General features: G+C 52.0%; 1 protein-coding gene and 1 long non-coding RNA gene across 8 annotated transcripts in view; one reads left to right on the top strand and one right to left on the bottom strand.

Annotated features, from left to right (window-relative positions):
- Nucleotides 1-430: 430 nt before the first annotated feature.
- St6galnac6 (ST6 (alpha-N-acetyl-neuraminyl-2,3-beta-galactosyl-1,3)-N-acetylgalactosaminide alpha-2,6-sialyltransferase 6) overlaps nucleotides 431-15462 on the bottom strand; it is a 21101-nt gene continuing 6069 nt past the window's right edge. Inside the window, exons 1-7 of one of the 7 annotated variants that reach the window (NR_110347.1) lie at nucleotides 14129-14255; nucleotides 13144-13198; nucleotides 11924-12014; nucleotides 8837-9016; nucleotides 6072-6459; nucleotides 2636-2743; nucleotides 431-1900 (exon numbers count right to left, since the gene is read on the bottom strand). Coding sequence is in view for 6 of the 7 variants with exons in the window: in NM_001289547.1 (NP_001276476.1) it covers nucleotides 1500-1896; nucleotides 2636-2743; nucleotides 6053-6459; nucleotides 8837-9016; nucleotides 11924-12014; nucleotides 13144-13169 (1209 nt within the window). In the remaining variant the exon portion in view is untranslated. Of the gene's footprint in view, nucleotides 1901-2635; nucleotides 2744-6052; nucleotides 6460-8836; nucleotides 9017-11923; nucleotides 12015-13014; nucleotides 13199-14128; nucleotides 14256-15462 lie in introns of those variants that run through there. The other 6 variants (NM_001289549.1, NM_016973.3, NM_001289547.1 and 3 more) reach the window with 6 other exon arrangements.
- Gm52551 overlaps nucleotides 13339-15462 on the top strand; it is a 14955-nt gene continuing 12831 nt past the window's right edge. The window contains exon 1 of the long non-coding RNA XR_003954025.1: nucleotides 13339-13467. This is a non-coding gene — a long non-coding RNA (predicted gene, 52551). The remainder of the gene's footprint in view (nucleotides 13468-15462) is intronic.

Raw genomic sequence — 15462 nt, 5'->3', positions numbered from 1 at the left:
ACCTGCCAAACTCACTCTACCTAGAAGGGTGTTTTCCTGCCCTCAGGCCCTGGGTCCCAAGTGTTGACTTTTGGTCCCAGACTGGCTCTTTCCCTACATGCCTTCCCCTTCCTCTTTAGTGGCAGATGCAAGGCGTCAACTTCTTTCAACTTGTCAGAATTCCCCCTAGAACTCTGGTATCCTTCCCTCCCCAGAACTCAGGCTGTTTGAGAGCAGGCATCTGCCCACTGTGGTCTCAGAGACAAAAGCCCTTGCTCAACATCACATACATCTATCCAGTCTGGACCCAAGACTCTCCAGGCAGCTAAAACAGAAATCTGACACCCCCTCTTGCAAGCTCCGAACCCAAAGGCTGCAGCATGGTCCTTAGGATACTCCCAAGTGGGAGAGGGGCACAAGCAAAGAGTTCAGACTAAAGACACAGAACACTGAGTTGGGCTTAGGCGTGTTTATTTCTGTATAAATCATTACAAAACCAGATCTAGGGCTGTCACTGCCCAACCCCCATTACCTTGCTGTGCAGGGCTCACTGCTGGCTAGTCTCCCCCAACCCCCAGTCCACAGCCTTTCTGGAAGCCCTTCCCTTGCAGGCTGTGGAAGAATGGGGGTTACCCACACCCCCACCCAGTCCTGCCCTTAATAAAGTGCTTAAGCAAGGGACAGAACCCAGTCCCCATCTCTAGTCTCATCCCAAACTTGGGGGAGGATACTTCTCCCCAAAGCCCTCAGCATCTCCAGACAAAAACTTCACGAAGCCCTGGTGTGGCTGGGATACCCCTTCCTCAGTCCCAAAGGCTCCTTCGGGCAGCAGGGAATGCTCTCCTGCTGGAGGGTAGGAAGAGGTGCCTGGCCTTTCTAGAGCCAGGCTAACGGCAGCTGGATTGAGGGGCTAGAGAAACAGCTTCATGTTTGCCCCATTTCTGTCAGGATCCCCCAACCATGGGGGGCACTTGCACAAAAATACCCTAAAGTTTCTAGAAGGAGGCAGGGAAGGGTACCCCAGGCTCCCCATCCCCAGGGAGCTGAGTCCCCCAGCGAGGAATGGTAGCTGAGGAATTTACACTTAAGTATAACGGAGAGTGAGGGTCTCCACATACGGAGCTATGATGTCATCACAGCATACCAGAAAGACAAGAGGGTCTGTTTAAGGTCACTCAGGAAGAAACCGGGAACTGGACACCGCCTCTTACCTCCTAGGCTTCCCTACCACTCCTAGAACTCCACAAATCCTTTGGCCTGGCCTCCTGGCAGCCCCTCCCCCCTACAGTAGCTCTGATTCTGGCAACTGTGGGGCAACACCAAGTCCTCAGATCCTTAGGACAGGACCTCATTGTCCCAGCTAAGGAGGGAGTGATTTGGGGGCCCATTCCTGGGGCTCTGAAGCAAAGCCTTATGGGAAAAGACATGTCCTAAGCTTCAGATTGACTCAGAAAGACCCCTATACCCTGATAGACTATGCTCAGACCCTGACTAGACGAGAAAGACCCCCTGACACCCGATTAAACCATACAGAATTCCAAATCCCTGATTGGCCAAGAGATAACCCCAGCCCCGATTGGCTGGAGGAAAAAAAAAACCCTCATCAAGGCCCTGATTTGATTGGCTGGGAAATACTCCAGCCAGCCTGAACTGGCTGGAAGATGGCCATGGTTAAATGGCTGGGCCAGAGCCACTTCGTTTGTATCTGTCCGAGATCGGTGGACAGGATAACTAGGTCCAGGAGGGGTGGGAGAAGGTGATACCGTAGAGTTGGGCCCAGGACGAGAAGACCCTCTTCTCGGTGATGAAGCGGTGGTGATTGCCCTTACGGCTGTGCTCGTTCTGGATGTAGGTGACACACTCGTCCGGCCCCTTGGGTTCATAGTAGTGGTATGGCATGCGCTGCAGGCGGGGCCGCTGGCTGGGCATAGCAAACGGGGAATCAGGGACAGGAGGGCAAGGTGGACGCCTGTTAGGGGTCTTTTCTACCCCTTACCTGCTCCAGAGCCTCAGTGGGGTCGATCTCTGCCCTTCCCTGAGCCTCAGTTTCCCTATCTAATAAATATATGGGCATATTATACACATGCGCGTGCGTGCGTGTGTGCGTGTGTGTGTGTGTGTGTGTGTGTGTGTGTGTGTGTGTGTGTATTAGGTTTTCAAAACCATTCAGTTTCTTTTAAACAAAATGTAACCTTTTTCTTTTCTCTACAGAGCAGCAGTGGAGGCTGGGGGTGAGGCAGTGGTTAAGAACTGGGGGCTGGGAAGCCTGGTACCCTGATAGCTTCTGAGCCCTTAGGTCCCCTCATTAAATACCCTTCTCGATTCATTTGCACTCAGGAAATGGGGGTGGTGGTGGTGCTGCAGCATTGTGTGAGGACTAATGAGGCAGGAGATGATGCTCGCTGCAAGGTCAGCATTCGGCAGAACACAGCTAGCACCCCATGGCTCTCCATCCAGTCATTACCAACAAACTCAACTCAGCTTGGAGTGGAAGCCCCTGGGGCATCTCCAAGAAGCCCACCTCTGGAGATCAACATGAATACCATCCCACAGAGGCCCTCAGAGGTACCCCACCCATGTCTCCAAACCTCCCAGCTTTACCCTGTAGTCAGGAACTGGGCACGGTCCCCAGGGGACAGTGGCCAGGGGAGCTCACCTGCAGTAGTCAGGAGGGACCATGCCATACACGTGCACATGGTCACACAATTCCACCGCAATCACCATGGTAAACCAGCCCGTGCTCAACCAGGAATGGGACTTTTCCCTGGGGGCAGAGAGGAGTCACAATGAAGGGACAATCAGGCGGGGTAGGGAGCAGGCAAGGAGGAACGGTCAACCCCACGGAGGTTCCCAGCTCTACCCACCGTCTGTTCAGGCTCTGCCTCTATATCAGACACCGGTGTACCACCCACTGTGGGGGCACTCATGCTGGCAAACGGGAGGGCACAGAGGAAACAGGGCATGAACTCAAGAGGCTAATTAAACAGGGCAGGCTGGGAGCAGCCGTGACCGTAAAGCTTGTTAGCAGCAGCTGTTCCTCCCCTGGGACAAAACTCCTGTGTGGATACAAGTCAGAGAAGATGATTCGGAGATGAACACAGAGCAAGGCATGAAAAACAGCCGAGACCCTGGGGCTACAGCAGCCACCAGGCCTGGTGACTTAGGAAGCACTTGATATGTGTCTGAGCAGTGCTGTCACATTTGCACTGGAGTCCTTGGGTAGTGTGAAAAGCAGAATGCAGAATTTAATGTTGATTACATCTTTCCAAAAAATATATGTATGTATATGTGTGTGTGCATATATAAACATATATATTGTTGTTTTACTTTACATTTTACTCATTTGTTTTGAAACAGGGTCTTTCTCTGCAGCCCTGGCTGTCCTCGAAATTCGTGCCTTGTGTATGTCTGTGTGCATACACGTATGAATGCAGTGCTCACAAGTGCCAGCAGAGGGCATCAGATCACCTGGAACTGGAGTTACAGGTGGCTGTGAGCCAGCCGTCTGTCCTGATGTGGGTGCTGGGAACCAAACTGAGGTCCTCTGGAAGAGTGCAGGTGCCCCTAACCACTGAACCATCTCCCCACCCCTTACACCTTAAATTGGAAATGTTTTGCATGTATTTGGTGGAAAGTGGCTCTTTTGAGACATTTACAAGGAAATGTAAAATCTGACAAGTCTGTTAAAGAAAACAAAGATGACAAGAGTTGCCAAAGACCAGAAGAAAGGAAATGACTGCATTCCCTTATGGATGCTAAGGAGGAGTCCACAGATAACTATCTCTATCTCTATCTGTGCATTCCCTTACAGATGCTAAGGGAGGAGTCCACCAATAACTACATATATCAATCTGATATCCTACATGAAATGGGCTGACTCCTACAAACCTGGGAACTACCCAAGATGAGCAAGGTTGCCTGCACATTCTACAACTAGAACATTAAAGATGCTGAATCAGCAGTAATCCTGGAGCATAGGGATGCAGCTCTAATGATAGAATGTGTGCTTAGAATTCTTTGGGCCCTGACTCCCACCCCTAGAGCTAAAAACTAAAACAACTAAACTAAACATCTAGAAAGGGAGGCCTGAGGCCCAGACAGTTTCAGCAGCGAACTCTACCCAAGACTTAAAGAAACAAGCTCTGCACAATCGCACACACAAAACAGAAGCAGGGCGCTCTTCAATGTGTGACGCCGATGCTCAAACCTAGAAAGAACAACTACAGCCAAACCAGCCCGGGGTGAAACCCTAGCCAGTGCAATGGGCAGGAGCAAGGAAAAGACAGGGATTGGGGAGGAAGAAAGGAAACTGTATCTACAGAGAACATGACTATTAATATGTGAAAAACATCACAAAGAATCTACAAGTCTAAAACTAGTGAGTTTAACAGTCAACAAACAAAAAACTCATCTTTTTTTTTTTTTTTTTTTTTTTTTTTTTACAAATTCCACACTTCCAATAGACTGGGGAGGGGGCTCAGTGGGTGACACACTGTGCAAGTGCTACGTTATCAGACTCCCAGTATCCACCCGAGTCCCAGGTAGGCACGGTGCCCATCTGTAATTCAAGTGCTGAGTGTGGGGACAAACAGGATACCTAGAAAAACTGGCTTGCTAGCCTAGCCAGAGCAGTGAGCTCTGGGTTCAAGGGAGAGCGTCTGCCTCAGTATATAAAACAGAGAGTGATTCAGGAAGACATCTGACCTCAGCTTGGGCACTCTACACATACGTGTGCACATCTGTACACATGCACACTGGGACACACCCACACATACATACACACAGGAAAAATAAACTAACAACGAATAGCTGTGAGCCAAAAGCTAAAATTAAAAAGAATCACTTGTAATAGCTACAAATCTTTAAAAATAATTAGGTGTAAAAGGAGGCTGGAAAGATGGTTCAGTGGTTAAGGGCACTTACTGCTCTTCCAGAAAACCGGGAATCACTTCCCAGCACCTATATGGTAGCTCACAGCTGCCTGGAACTCCAGTTTCAGGAGGCAGAACACCCTTTTCTGACCTCGTAAGGCACCGGGTATGCATGTGGTGCAGAGACACATGCAGGCAAAAGGCTCATACACAGTGTCAAAAAAAAAAAAAAAAAAAAAGGTATAAAACTCCCACCACATGTATAGAAGCTGTATGTTGAACATTTTTTTGTTTTGTTTTTCGAGACAGGGTTACTCTGTGTAGCCCTGGCTGTCCTGGAACTCACTCTGTAGACCAGGCTGGCCTCGAACTCAGAAATCCGCCTGCCTCTGCCTCCCAAGTGCTGGGATTAAAGGCATGCGCCACCACTGCACGGCGAACATATTTTAAAATAACATTAAATTTAAATGTACCTACTATTATTATTTTGTCTGCTTTTTGATATAGCTACCATAAAACTGCAAATTACATGTGGCCCACATTGTGTTTATATAGGAGGGACGACTAGGCTTCTAGGGCTGTCAGAGAAAAAAAGCATGCTAGGAAAGTTGTTTCCTAAGAACAGACCATGCTGGAAGCAAGGCATGCTGGGAATAGTCTAGAGTCTAGACTCTGCATTAAGTGCGGCATTATGGGAAGGAACTACCGCCTAAACAATGGTTCTCAACCTGTGGGCCATGGCCTCTTTGGGGTCAAATGACCTCACAGGGGTCACCGATGGATATCCTGAATATCAGATGTTCCGATTACGATTCATGACAGTAGCAAAGTTACAGCTATGAAGTAGCAACAAAAGTAATTTTATGGCTGCGGGGGTGGGTGGGTGGTGTCACCACAACATGAGGAACTTTATGTGTTAAAGGGCTGTAGCATTAAGAAGGCTGAGAACCACAGACTTAGGAACGGATTTAACACAGAGCATTCTGGGAGCCCCTGTTCCCTTGGAGTGGAGCATGCTGGGGGGAGAAGGGAGCATGCTGAGGCCATGGCCAACACCCTGAAGGTGACTCACTCATGTTAAAAGATGAAGAGAGCTGGGGGAACCTGACCAGAGGGTGGCAAGAAGTGACTAGAGCCTCAACAGTGCATGCTGGGAGCATCAGGCCAGGGGTGACCGCAGTGGGCAGGCGGGAGGCTGGTACCTGTCCTTGCCCGTCTCACCCCGGAAGAGGTCGTCAAACTGCTGCATGCGGGCGGGAGAGACGGCATAGGCCTCCATGTTCGGGAACATGAGGCCCGCCCGCTGGATGACGCGCAGGAGGCTGCCCTGGGGCTTCTGCATCTTGTTTGGGGGTCCCCAGAAGATGAACACCGTCTCAGGGGTCCGGTTGACAAATTCCTGGGGCTTCCGCAGCACACGGAATACACTGGAATGGGCCACTACGCGGAAGGTGGTTTTGTTTCCGACGTCAGCCGAGTAGCCAGAGGTGGGAGCATCGTTCATGCGGATGGTGCACTCAGCCCGCTCAATCTCAGGGCCCAGTTTGGTGCCCAGCAGGTGGCTGGAGCTGGTGATGATCACACACTGGTTGCACCTGGACGGCAGCGTCTGTGGAGCAAGGAGGGACACTATCAGGGATGCTCTATGCAGGGTCCTGTGCGGCCGTTGCAATCTTTCAAAACACATTAATTTAGGTTCTGCAGATATTCCTAACTAGCTAGGAACAGAGCTAAGGACACACACACACACACACACACACACACACACACACACACACACACACACGCAGCAGAGGCTCTAGAGGTTCCACCCCTTCTTGAGGCAGTTATGGACGCTGGGGGAGTGGCTGAAGGAGGGAGAGACTGAGGAAGAGAAGGCAAGGGAGGAGTGAGATCATCGAACTACATATTATATGTATCATAAAAATGTTGTAGCCGGCACTCGGGAGGCAGAGGCAGGCGGATTTCTGAGTTCGAGGCCAGCCTGGTCTACAGAGTGAGTTCCAGGACAGCCAGGGCCACGGAGAAACCCTGTCTCAGAAACCCAAAAAAAAAAAAAAAAAAAAGAAAAAGAAAAAGAAAAAAAAAGTCGTAAGAAAGCCATTATAGGAGTGGATGGGGGAGGGGAGGTGACAGGGAGGGATGGGGGAGAGGTAGCAAGAGAAGCTGAGATCAATCTGTTAAGTAAATAACTTAAAAAAAGAAAAAAAAGAAACCCATTAATTATTATATGCTAATAAAAAACTAAAAAACAAAACAAGAAAGAGGCTTAAGTTGGGGAAACAGACAATGTAATATACACTAGGAAAAAACATGGTGGGGGGAATGAAGAGTTGGGACGTCTTCAGAACTGTCTGTAGAGTCACATCTGAAGAACAAGTTACCAGACCAGCAAGCACAAAGACATGGGGTAGCACACTGAGAAACAGGAGACAGACGGGCTGGAACCCAGCCCTGTGCAGAGAACGCTTCCTCCAAACGCACCAAGCCTCCATACAAATTCTCCATAGCCTCTAACAAGGTCCAACACTGGAGACACAGCTCCTCTACCTCGTCTTCTAACCATCAGGCTGGGAGAAGTGACAAGCCAGACTCAGACGTCCTCACCTTCAAACCTCCTACACTCAGCGGTTCAACTTTCTCCCCTTCTCTCCCATCTCTCGTAACACCTATTACGGGTCCTTTGCCAGGGAGGGTGTGCCCAGAGCCAACGGTCCTCCACTAAATACACAAAGCCTCTGAAGAAAATCTAGCAAGGGAGGGCAGCCTGCATGTGTGAATCTCACAGGTACCTCGGGCAAAGAGAGATCCCCAGAGATGACATTGGCCATGACATTGACCATGTCCATAGAGGTCAGAGTGCTGAATCCTATTAGACTCTAGTCGTTCGACCTTTCTCAGTAGCTGCACTTCAGCATGGGCTAGGAGACTTGGACCCTCCCATGCCTGTGGTTTTAGCCGTGATCACCTCATCGCTTCTACAGAGAAAGCAGCATGGCTCAGCTGTCACTCGACACAAGGTACCCAGTATTGTTCCTGATTTTGTTTCTCCAGAACCTTAGCGTTCTCCCCCCAAGCTTATGGGGTGTGTCCCCAGAGAGCCATGAAAACCAGAAGTCCAACTCAGAAGATGAATATTGTTTTGAGACAGGGAATCTGTGTAGCTCTGGCTATCTGAAACTTACTCGTAGACCAGGCTGGCCTCGAACTCACAAAGATTCGCCTGCCTCTGCCTCCCGAGTGCTGGAATTAAAGGACACGCACCACCATGTCCAGCCAGAAGATTTTATTTTTCAGAATTACATGTGCATGTGTGTTTGAGGGGGAGGCATGCCACAACACACACGTGTGGAGGCCAGAGGACAGCTTGCTGCAGTCAGTCTTTTCCTTCCACTATTAGGTTCCAGAGATTGACCTAACTCAGGCAATGCTTGGCAACAAACACCTTTACCTACTGAACTATCTCACTGGACCAAAAAAAATGAAACTTTTTTTTTTAGGTTTTTTCGAGACAGGGTTTCTCTCTGTAGCCCTGGCTGTCCTGGAGCTCACTCTGTAGACCAGGCTGGCCTCGAACTCAGAAATCCTCCTGCCTCTGCCTCCCGAGTGCTGGGATTAAAGGCGTGCGCCACCACGCCCGGCTAAAATGAAACTTTTTAACACTAAGGGTAGGATCCTAGAGAGAACTAAGGCCTGCTACAGAACACTTGTCCAAGATCCCATCCTGAGCAAAGAGCCATGATCTTAACTCATGGGCCTCATCCGTCCTCGCCTCTAAGAGGAGGCATACGGGTATTGGAAAGAAGAGTTGGGAGGCGGGGCTATCAGCGGTCAGGGAACGCCCCGAGACTTGGGAGGCGGGGCTATCAGTGTTCGGGGAACGCCCCGAGAGTTGGGAGGCGGGGCTATCAGCGGTCAGGGAACGCCCCGAGAGTTTGGGGCGGGGCTAGCAGAGGTCAGGGAACGCCCCTCAGGAGCTGCTCTACCTTGTTGCCGAGGATAGGGAAGTAGGCGCTGGAGAAACTCCACTTCTTGAGGTTGACTGGCCGACGCGTGCGGCCCCGCAGGGAGCCGTAGTGGAAGACCTCGTTGGCACTGTTGGAGCTGTAGAGGATGAGGATGGTGATGAGGGCAAAGAGGATCACAAACACTGCTGACCGCTGCTCCTGGAGAAGGAAGAGGCCATTGTGGGTCTAGGCACACACAAGAGGCTCAGTGCCTCAGCTGCCCACAGCCCAGCATGCCCCAGACACCACATCTTCACCTGGCAGTCACCCCTACCATGCTCTTTTTTTTATTTGCAAAGGATTGAGCCTAGGGCCTCACGAGGCAATTAACCTCTTATCTTAACCTCTTCTTAACCTCCATCTTTTTTTCCGTATCTTAACCTCTTAACCAATTAACTATCTTTCCAGTCCAGTCATGTTGCTGCTGCCCCTTCAGGTTAGACCTGTACTGAGTGCTAGAGCTGGGTCTATCTCAATCCCAGGCCCCTGGCTGAGGCCCGCAGAAGGTTCTCAAGAAGAGAGGCCAACATGGTGTCGCACAGTTAACACCCCCCCCCACCCCCCAGGGCTCTGGAGGCTGAGGCCTGAGGATTGCTGCAAGTTTAATGTTAGCCTGGGCTACAGGGTACAGGAAATGAGTGTCTGAGAAGGCTTTGCTGGATTGAATTGGGTGACAAGGTTCCATAGGAGATGCCTAGACACAGGTTGGGGGAAGGGACATCCAAATGCAAGTTCATGTCTTCCCCTAATAGTAACTCTCCATGAGTTGTCAGTGTACAGCTGGCTCAACACACTTTTGGGTTCTGTAGACTCAACAAAGAAGCATCAACAGTGTCGTCAGGCCTATAATGGTTGTACCAGCACTGAACATCTATAGGCTTCCTACCTTGTTATTAGTTCCTAACTTTGTGATTGATTGATTGATTTTAAGACAGTGTCTCACACAGCCCAGACCACCTCCAACTCACTGTGTAAGAAAAGTTGGCTCTGATCTACTGATCCTCTGGCCCCCACTCCTAAGTGCTGGGATGGCAAGTCTGTGCGCCTACATCAGCAGCTTCTGCTGCACACACCGGATTAGGCATTATAGGTTATCTAGAGGTGGTAAACTATAGAGAGCATTGCCTGGGTTATATGCAGTGACTAAGCCATCCCGTGCGAAGAACTTGAGATTACATCCTTGGATTTCTGTTTTCTCGGAAATCCCGGAAGCAACCTCTTATAAATACGAAGGAATTTGTCACTTCTCGCTCCATGTTCCTGTGTTTTGCCTGCTTGGTGAAAATGGATCTGGGCTCTTTTAAATATTTTCCCTCGCCAAAGCGTTTTAAGGTTTCTCGGTAGAGGGCGCCGGAGAAACACTGAAGGAATATCAACAAACTGGGCAGGATCCCCTAAGTCCCTTTAGGGGTCTGAGACCCCCATATTATGGAGACCATAGATTATGTGAAGCTCAGCTCCTCCAGAGCATTCAACTACAGCTAGCCCCCAGAAGCTATAACTTCCCCCTTTAAAAGGCCGTGTAGTAGAAGGCGAGTGGGCTACAGCTATGCTGTCTCCCGCGGGGCTTGTGGTTCCGCCCATGGGGCGGGGCCTACACCAGGTCCTTAAACCCACTCACTGCAAGTAGAAACATTGGAAGGGAGAAAAGGCATCTAGCACACGCAGCCTGCTCAGCGACATCCCAGCTGAGCAACAAGTGCACGACAGAGTGTGTCAATTGTCTCCTCTCAGCGGGAACGGCTCACTGGGAGCTGAGGGCCTTGGTCTCGTCCACTATCACTACAGTATCATAATCAAAACCTCAAACTTCAACGCACAGGTCCCACTAAATGCTTTTAGCATTTCTGCATCACCAAAATTCAGAAAGACCAAGTCTAGGAGCTGGGGGTGTGTTCAGTTGTTAAGAGCGCTCAACTAGCATTCGGGAAGCCCTGGTTTTGAGTCCCAACATTACATAAACTAGGCACGGGAGGAAAGGGCTCAAGTCCCAGCACTCAGAAGGTAGAGGCCGGAGAATCAGGAGTTCTAGGTCATCCTAGGTTACACAGTGAGACCAGCCTGGTATCTACCTGACCTATCACACACAGTTTGTTTTTTTTTTTAAAGTCTAACCATGACAAATTAGAGAGCTGCATATTTCCTTCTGGTTGTTTGCTTTTTGAGATAAGTTTCTCCACTTGGCCCTGGCTGTCCTAAAATACATTATGTAGACTAGGAACGTTCAGAGATCTACCCATCTCAGCCTCCGGGAGTGCTGGGACTCTGTGTACTAGACACCATGCCCGCCTGCCTCACAACCATTTCTTAATCATTCCAGTTCCTGATGCTCCATGCCCTGCTGCCATTGAGAATTCTGTACTGAACTATCCCTGCCAAAGGACTGTGCTGCCCTCCTAGACTCAGGCTATCACAAGCATCTCACACTCTGCCATGAAGCCTGTGGAAAGGTTTGGGGGGTAGGGGGGTCAAACACATAGTAGGTGCTCAGAAAATAGGAACAGCCAGGCAATGGTGGTGCATGCCTTTAATCCCAGCACTTGGGAGGCAGAGGCAGGCGGATTTCTGAGTTCGAGGCCAGCCTGGTCTACAGAGTGAGCTCCAGGACAGCCAGGGCTACACAGAGAAACCCTGTCTCGAAAAAAACAAAACAAAACAAAAAAGCCCAACAAAACAACAACAACAACGGAAGGAAGGAAGAAAGAAAACAGGAACAAATACATGATGGGGATTCAGGTACTCTGATTTTGAACATGGCCATTCCCCCAAGGCCCCTGTTCACTTCCCCATCCCTATCCTGCACGGCACTCCCCAGAACCATTCACAGTCAATGCTTTCCCACTGATACATAAGCCAAGCTTTTGGATATCAAAGAGGACCTTGGGCCCAGAGAGAGGCGAGAGTGCACTCAGTGGCTGAAGCAGAGTTTGAACCCAGACCTCCTGGGTACCCACTCTCCTGTGTGGGCTGGCGTGAAGACGCCAAAGCCTGGGCAGGTTAAAAGAAGTCCGTTTCACAGACGGTTGTGCGAGCAGCTCAAACTGGGGTGAGAAACGAAGGACTTACTTTGTTGCTACTCATCTCTCTCCGGCGTCTGCTGAAGGGTAGAGGCCAGCGTCCGGCAGGTGGCCCGGGGGGCAGGGTTGTGGGGTCACACCTGCAAGCCACCAGAAAGGGTTATGGCCGGAGGCCCTCCCCTGGATGCGGCTGGATCTCAGGTCGCGCCTCTACCCAACAGCTCTCCCAAGTTTAAGGTTCAGGGCTGTTTCTGTTTTGTCCTGGTTCCCACTCATACTTCAAGCAGGGATGGTCCAAAAGTTTCCTAGGTCCTGACACCCTCCTCACAGGCCTTTGAACCCCAGGGCTCAGTGAATTCGGTCATTGGTCAATGTGATCTTGGGGTCAAGGGCAAGCCTTCCTGCCCCGCCCAGCTGTGTGCCTCACTCTATAACCCTCCCTTCCCTCCCACCACTGGGCCTGGCCCTTCTACACTTCCAAGCCCCAACCTGTAAGCAGGCCATAAGAGGGCATCCAGCCCACTTCCTCTGGCAGCTACAGCCCAAAAACGCAAAAAAGGGCTGGCATAGAGAGGAAGAAAACTAGGCTGGATCCTCAAAGGGGATCCCCAGATCAGAGCGCGCGCTCCCCGGGGAGCCTCTCGGCTCCGGTCACTATCTCCGCCCCCTGACCTAGCTGCGGTTTACTCCTACTCCAGGAATAGCTAGAAACCTCCAGGCTAGAGTGCCACACACACCGCTCCTGATTGGCCAGGCCTGGCTCCTCCCATTGCCAAGCACGACCCCACCCCGTGGCAGCTCCCACTACCATCCCCAGGCTTCATGGTTCCCCTGTGCCATCCCAGTATCTTCAGTCAGAGACCCCAGACTTCTGTCTGTCCCCAGCGGGCAGTTCAGGAAACAGGCTTAATGGAAGGGAGGCGTGGCTTGTCCGTGGACTCAAACCGTTAGGTCAGAAGACAGGAGGCCAGAATCCTAGAGTCGCCCCCATTAACCCTGACACCTCCAGCATTCAAAGCTCCCCTGGGTCTGGCCACAGCTCCCAGACAGACCACCGTCTTACTACCCTGTCTTGCGCATGCCCCGTGCTCCAGACACTTGGAGCACTCCAGGTCCCAGGCCCACGCCCCACTTTCCCACCTTTGCCTGAGCAGTGCCCTCAGCCAGGACTACGGTTCCCCCGGTCAGGCCCGTCACGGTCCTGCTCTGAGAACGCCATGGTCAGAACAGCGTATCAGGTGCCAGTGCGAATGTCGGGTCCACACTTACTGGCTGGGGGGCCTCGAGCAAGCCATGTGACCTCTCTGAGCCTCAGTTTCCTCATCTGTGAAATGGGAATAAGAACTGGTAACTCCTGGGGCGACTGGAAAGATGCATGCATTTGTGAAAAGGAGAGCCGAAGGCTTGAAAGTACTATATCAGAAATCCTAAGCCTTCGGGTTACTCCGTTCAATGCCCGCCCCTGCACAAGCCTGTCCCAGAAACAATCCTCCCCCTCTTGACCCCAAGCCGGGGACTTCCCTTATATTACGAAACATGCTCCGGAGCTACGCAAAGCATCGCCTGCCTACACACTTTTCAAGGCAACGCCTGGTAGGTGCTCTTGCTCCCCATTTCACAGATGAGGAGACTGAGGGATCAGAGAGGCAACGCGCCTCGCAGGGAGCAGGAGCAAGCGGGGGAGGGGGGAATCTTGTAGTGTTTGTTTACAGGGCGGAGCCTGAAAGGGTCTCCCGGGAGGGTCCCCTTGTAGCCTGTGCGTGCGCCAGACATCTAGTTCGGCTCGGAGTGGCCAGGCCTGGTGGGGAGCTGCTGACTCCGCTGGGGAGGTGGCAGCCCAGAAGCCTAGACTCAGCTCCAAGGCTGGACCTGCGGAGGCTGAGCTCTGGGCTGAGGGTGAGGGCCGCACCCTGAGCTCGCTCTGGGGCTTCTCCAGGTGACGGGAGCAGGGTACCCCCGAGTGCCTCGTGAGAGGCTCAGCCCCGCTCCCCATCTTCTGCCGCTGCACCCTAGGGTCAAGCATCCTATCCTGACCCCGGCTCTGCAGGGGAGGGGTGCGGGGCCGCGGCAGGGTCGCCCCATCTCCAACACGAGAGGCCCAAAGAATCCCGCTAGATCTCGGGGTGCAGTTAGCAAGCAGAGTGGGTCTCGGGGAGCCCTGGGGCTCCCCCCTTATCAGCGGCTCCCCACTGCCGAGGCGCAAGCACAAGCCCCCTCCCGCTCTGCTGCCCGCCCCCGCGCAGCACCGGCTCACCTCCGCCGGGGAGCGCCCGGCCCCCCGCGGCCCCCGCACCCCGTCACATGGCGCCGGGAGCCGAGAACCGGGGTCCGCGCCGCTCTGGCCGCCCAGGCCCCGCCGCAGCTCCAGCCCGCCGGGTCCTAGCGCCGGCGCTCGCAGTCCCGTTAGGGCCGAGCGAGAGGGCGGAGCCTCAGGCTGCGGATGGCCCCGCCCCAGGGAGGTGCCAGAGAGGAGAGACGCTCTCCCACAGCACCCTCGTGCCCCGCGCCCCATCCCAAATCTCATCCATTTCTCTCTCTCCAAATGGACACCAGGACCTCGGATGGGGAATCCGAAACGCGGAGATCACTGGGTTCGAACTCTGGTTATTAATTACCTGGACTCCCCCTCGTAGAGACCCAGTAACCATCCCCTAGGCAGCTTGGTACTTCATCTCCTTATCTCCGGAAAATGGAGAGAGCAACGTTTGAAAACGTAGCTTTTGATGGGCCTGGTAGCTTAGAGGCCTGCACCCTACTTAGGAGATAGAAGAGGGCGGAAGACTGTTGCAAGTTCAAGGCCAGCCTGATAGACATAGTGAGTACCGGGCCGGCCAGGGGTACATGGAGAGATCTTGGCTCAACTCTCTTCATCCTACCCTCAAATATTCGTTGCACTATTTTATGTGACTAAAAGGAAGCAATCTGGACCCAACCAACTGGATGGCTCAGCAGTTACAAATACTGGCAACTCTTCTAGAGGACCTGGGGTCCACTCCCAGCACAGTCCTAGGAGGATCTGTCGCCCTCTTCTGGCATCCATGGGTACTGCACATATATGTGGTACACAGACATGTGGAAGCAAAACATCCATACACATAAAATAAAATGAAAAATTAAAGAAAAATGCAACCTGAGGGCTAGGGAGATAGTCAATATGTCAGACTCGATGCCGTGTTCTGCTTCTGTCTTTCGAAACAGGGTTTCTTGGTGTAGCCCTGGCTGTCCTGAAACTTGCTCTCTAGACCAAGCTGGCATTGAACTCACAGAGATCCCTCTGCCTCCCCAAGTGGTGGGATTAAAGCCGTGTGCTACCCCCGCCCAGCGACGTCACGTGTTTGTAATCCCCATTCTGGGGGTGGGAAGAACAGGAGACCCCTCCAGCTAGCTTACCCTTTCTGGGCCTCCCAGGTCAAGGAAAGAACATTGGAGGCTGACCTTTGGCCTCCAGACATCCAGGGATGTGCATGTATGGACACAGGGATGTGCATATGTAGCCTGTTAGAAAGCTGGTTACATAAACAAAGACTGCCTACCCATAGTGTTCTAAGAGGCTGGGAACGAGGGTTAACGTGCATGCCTGAGAGGGTG

This window comes from Mus musculus, chromosome 2 (assembly GCF_000001635.26).
Source record: "Mus musculus strain C57BL/6J chromosome 2, GRCm38.p6 C57BL/6J".
Classification (NCBI taxonomy): domain Eukaryota; kingdom Metazoa; phylum Chordata; class Mammalia; order Rodentia; family Muridae; genus Mus; species Mus musculus.
This window is presented reverse-complemented; position numbering and strand designations above follow the sequence as displayed.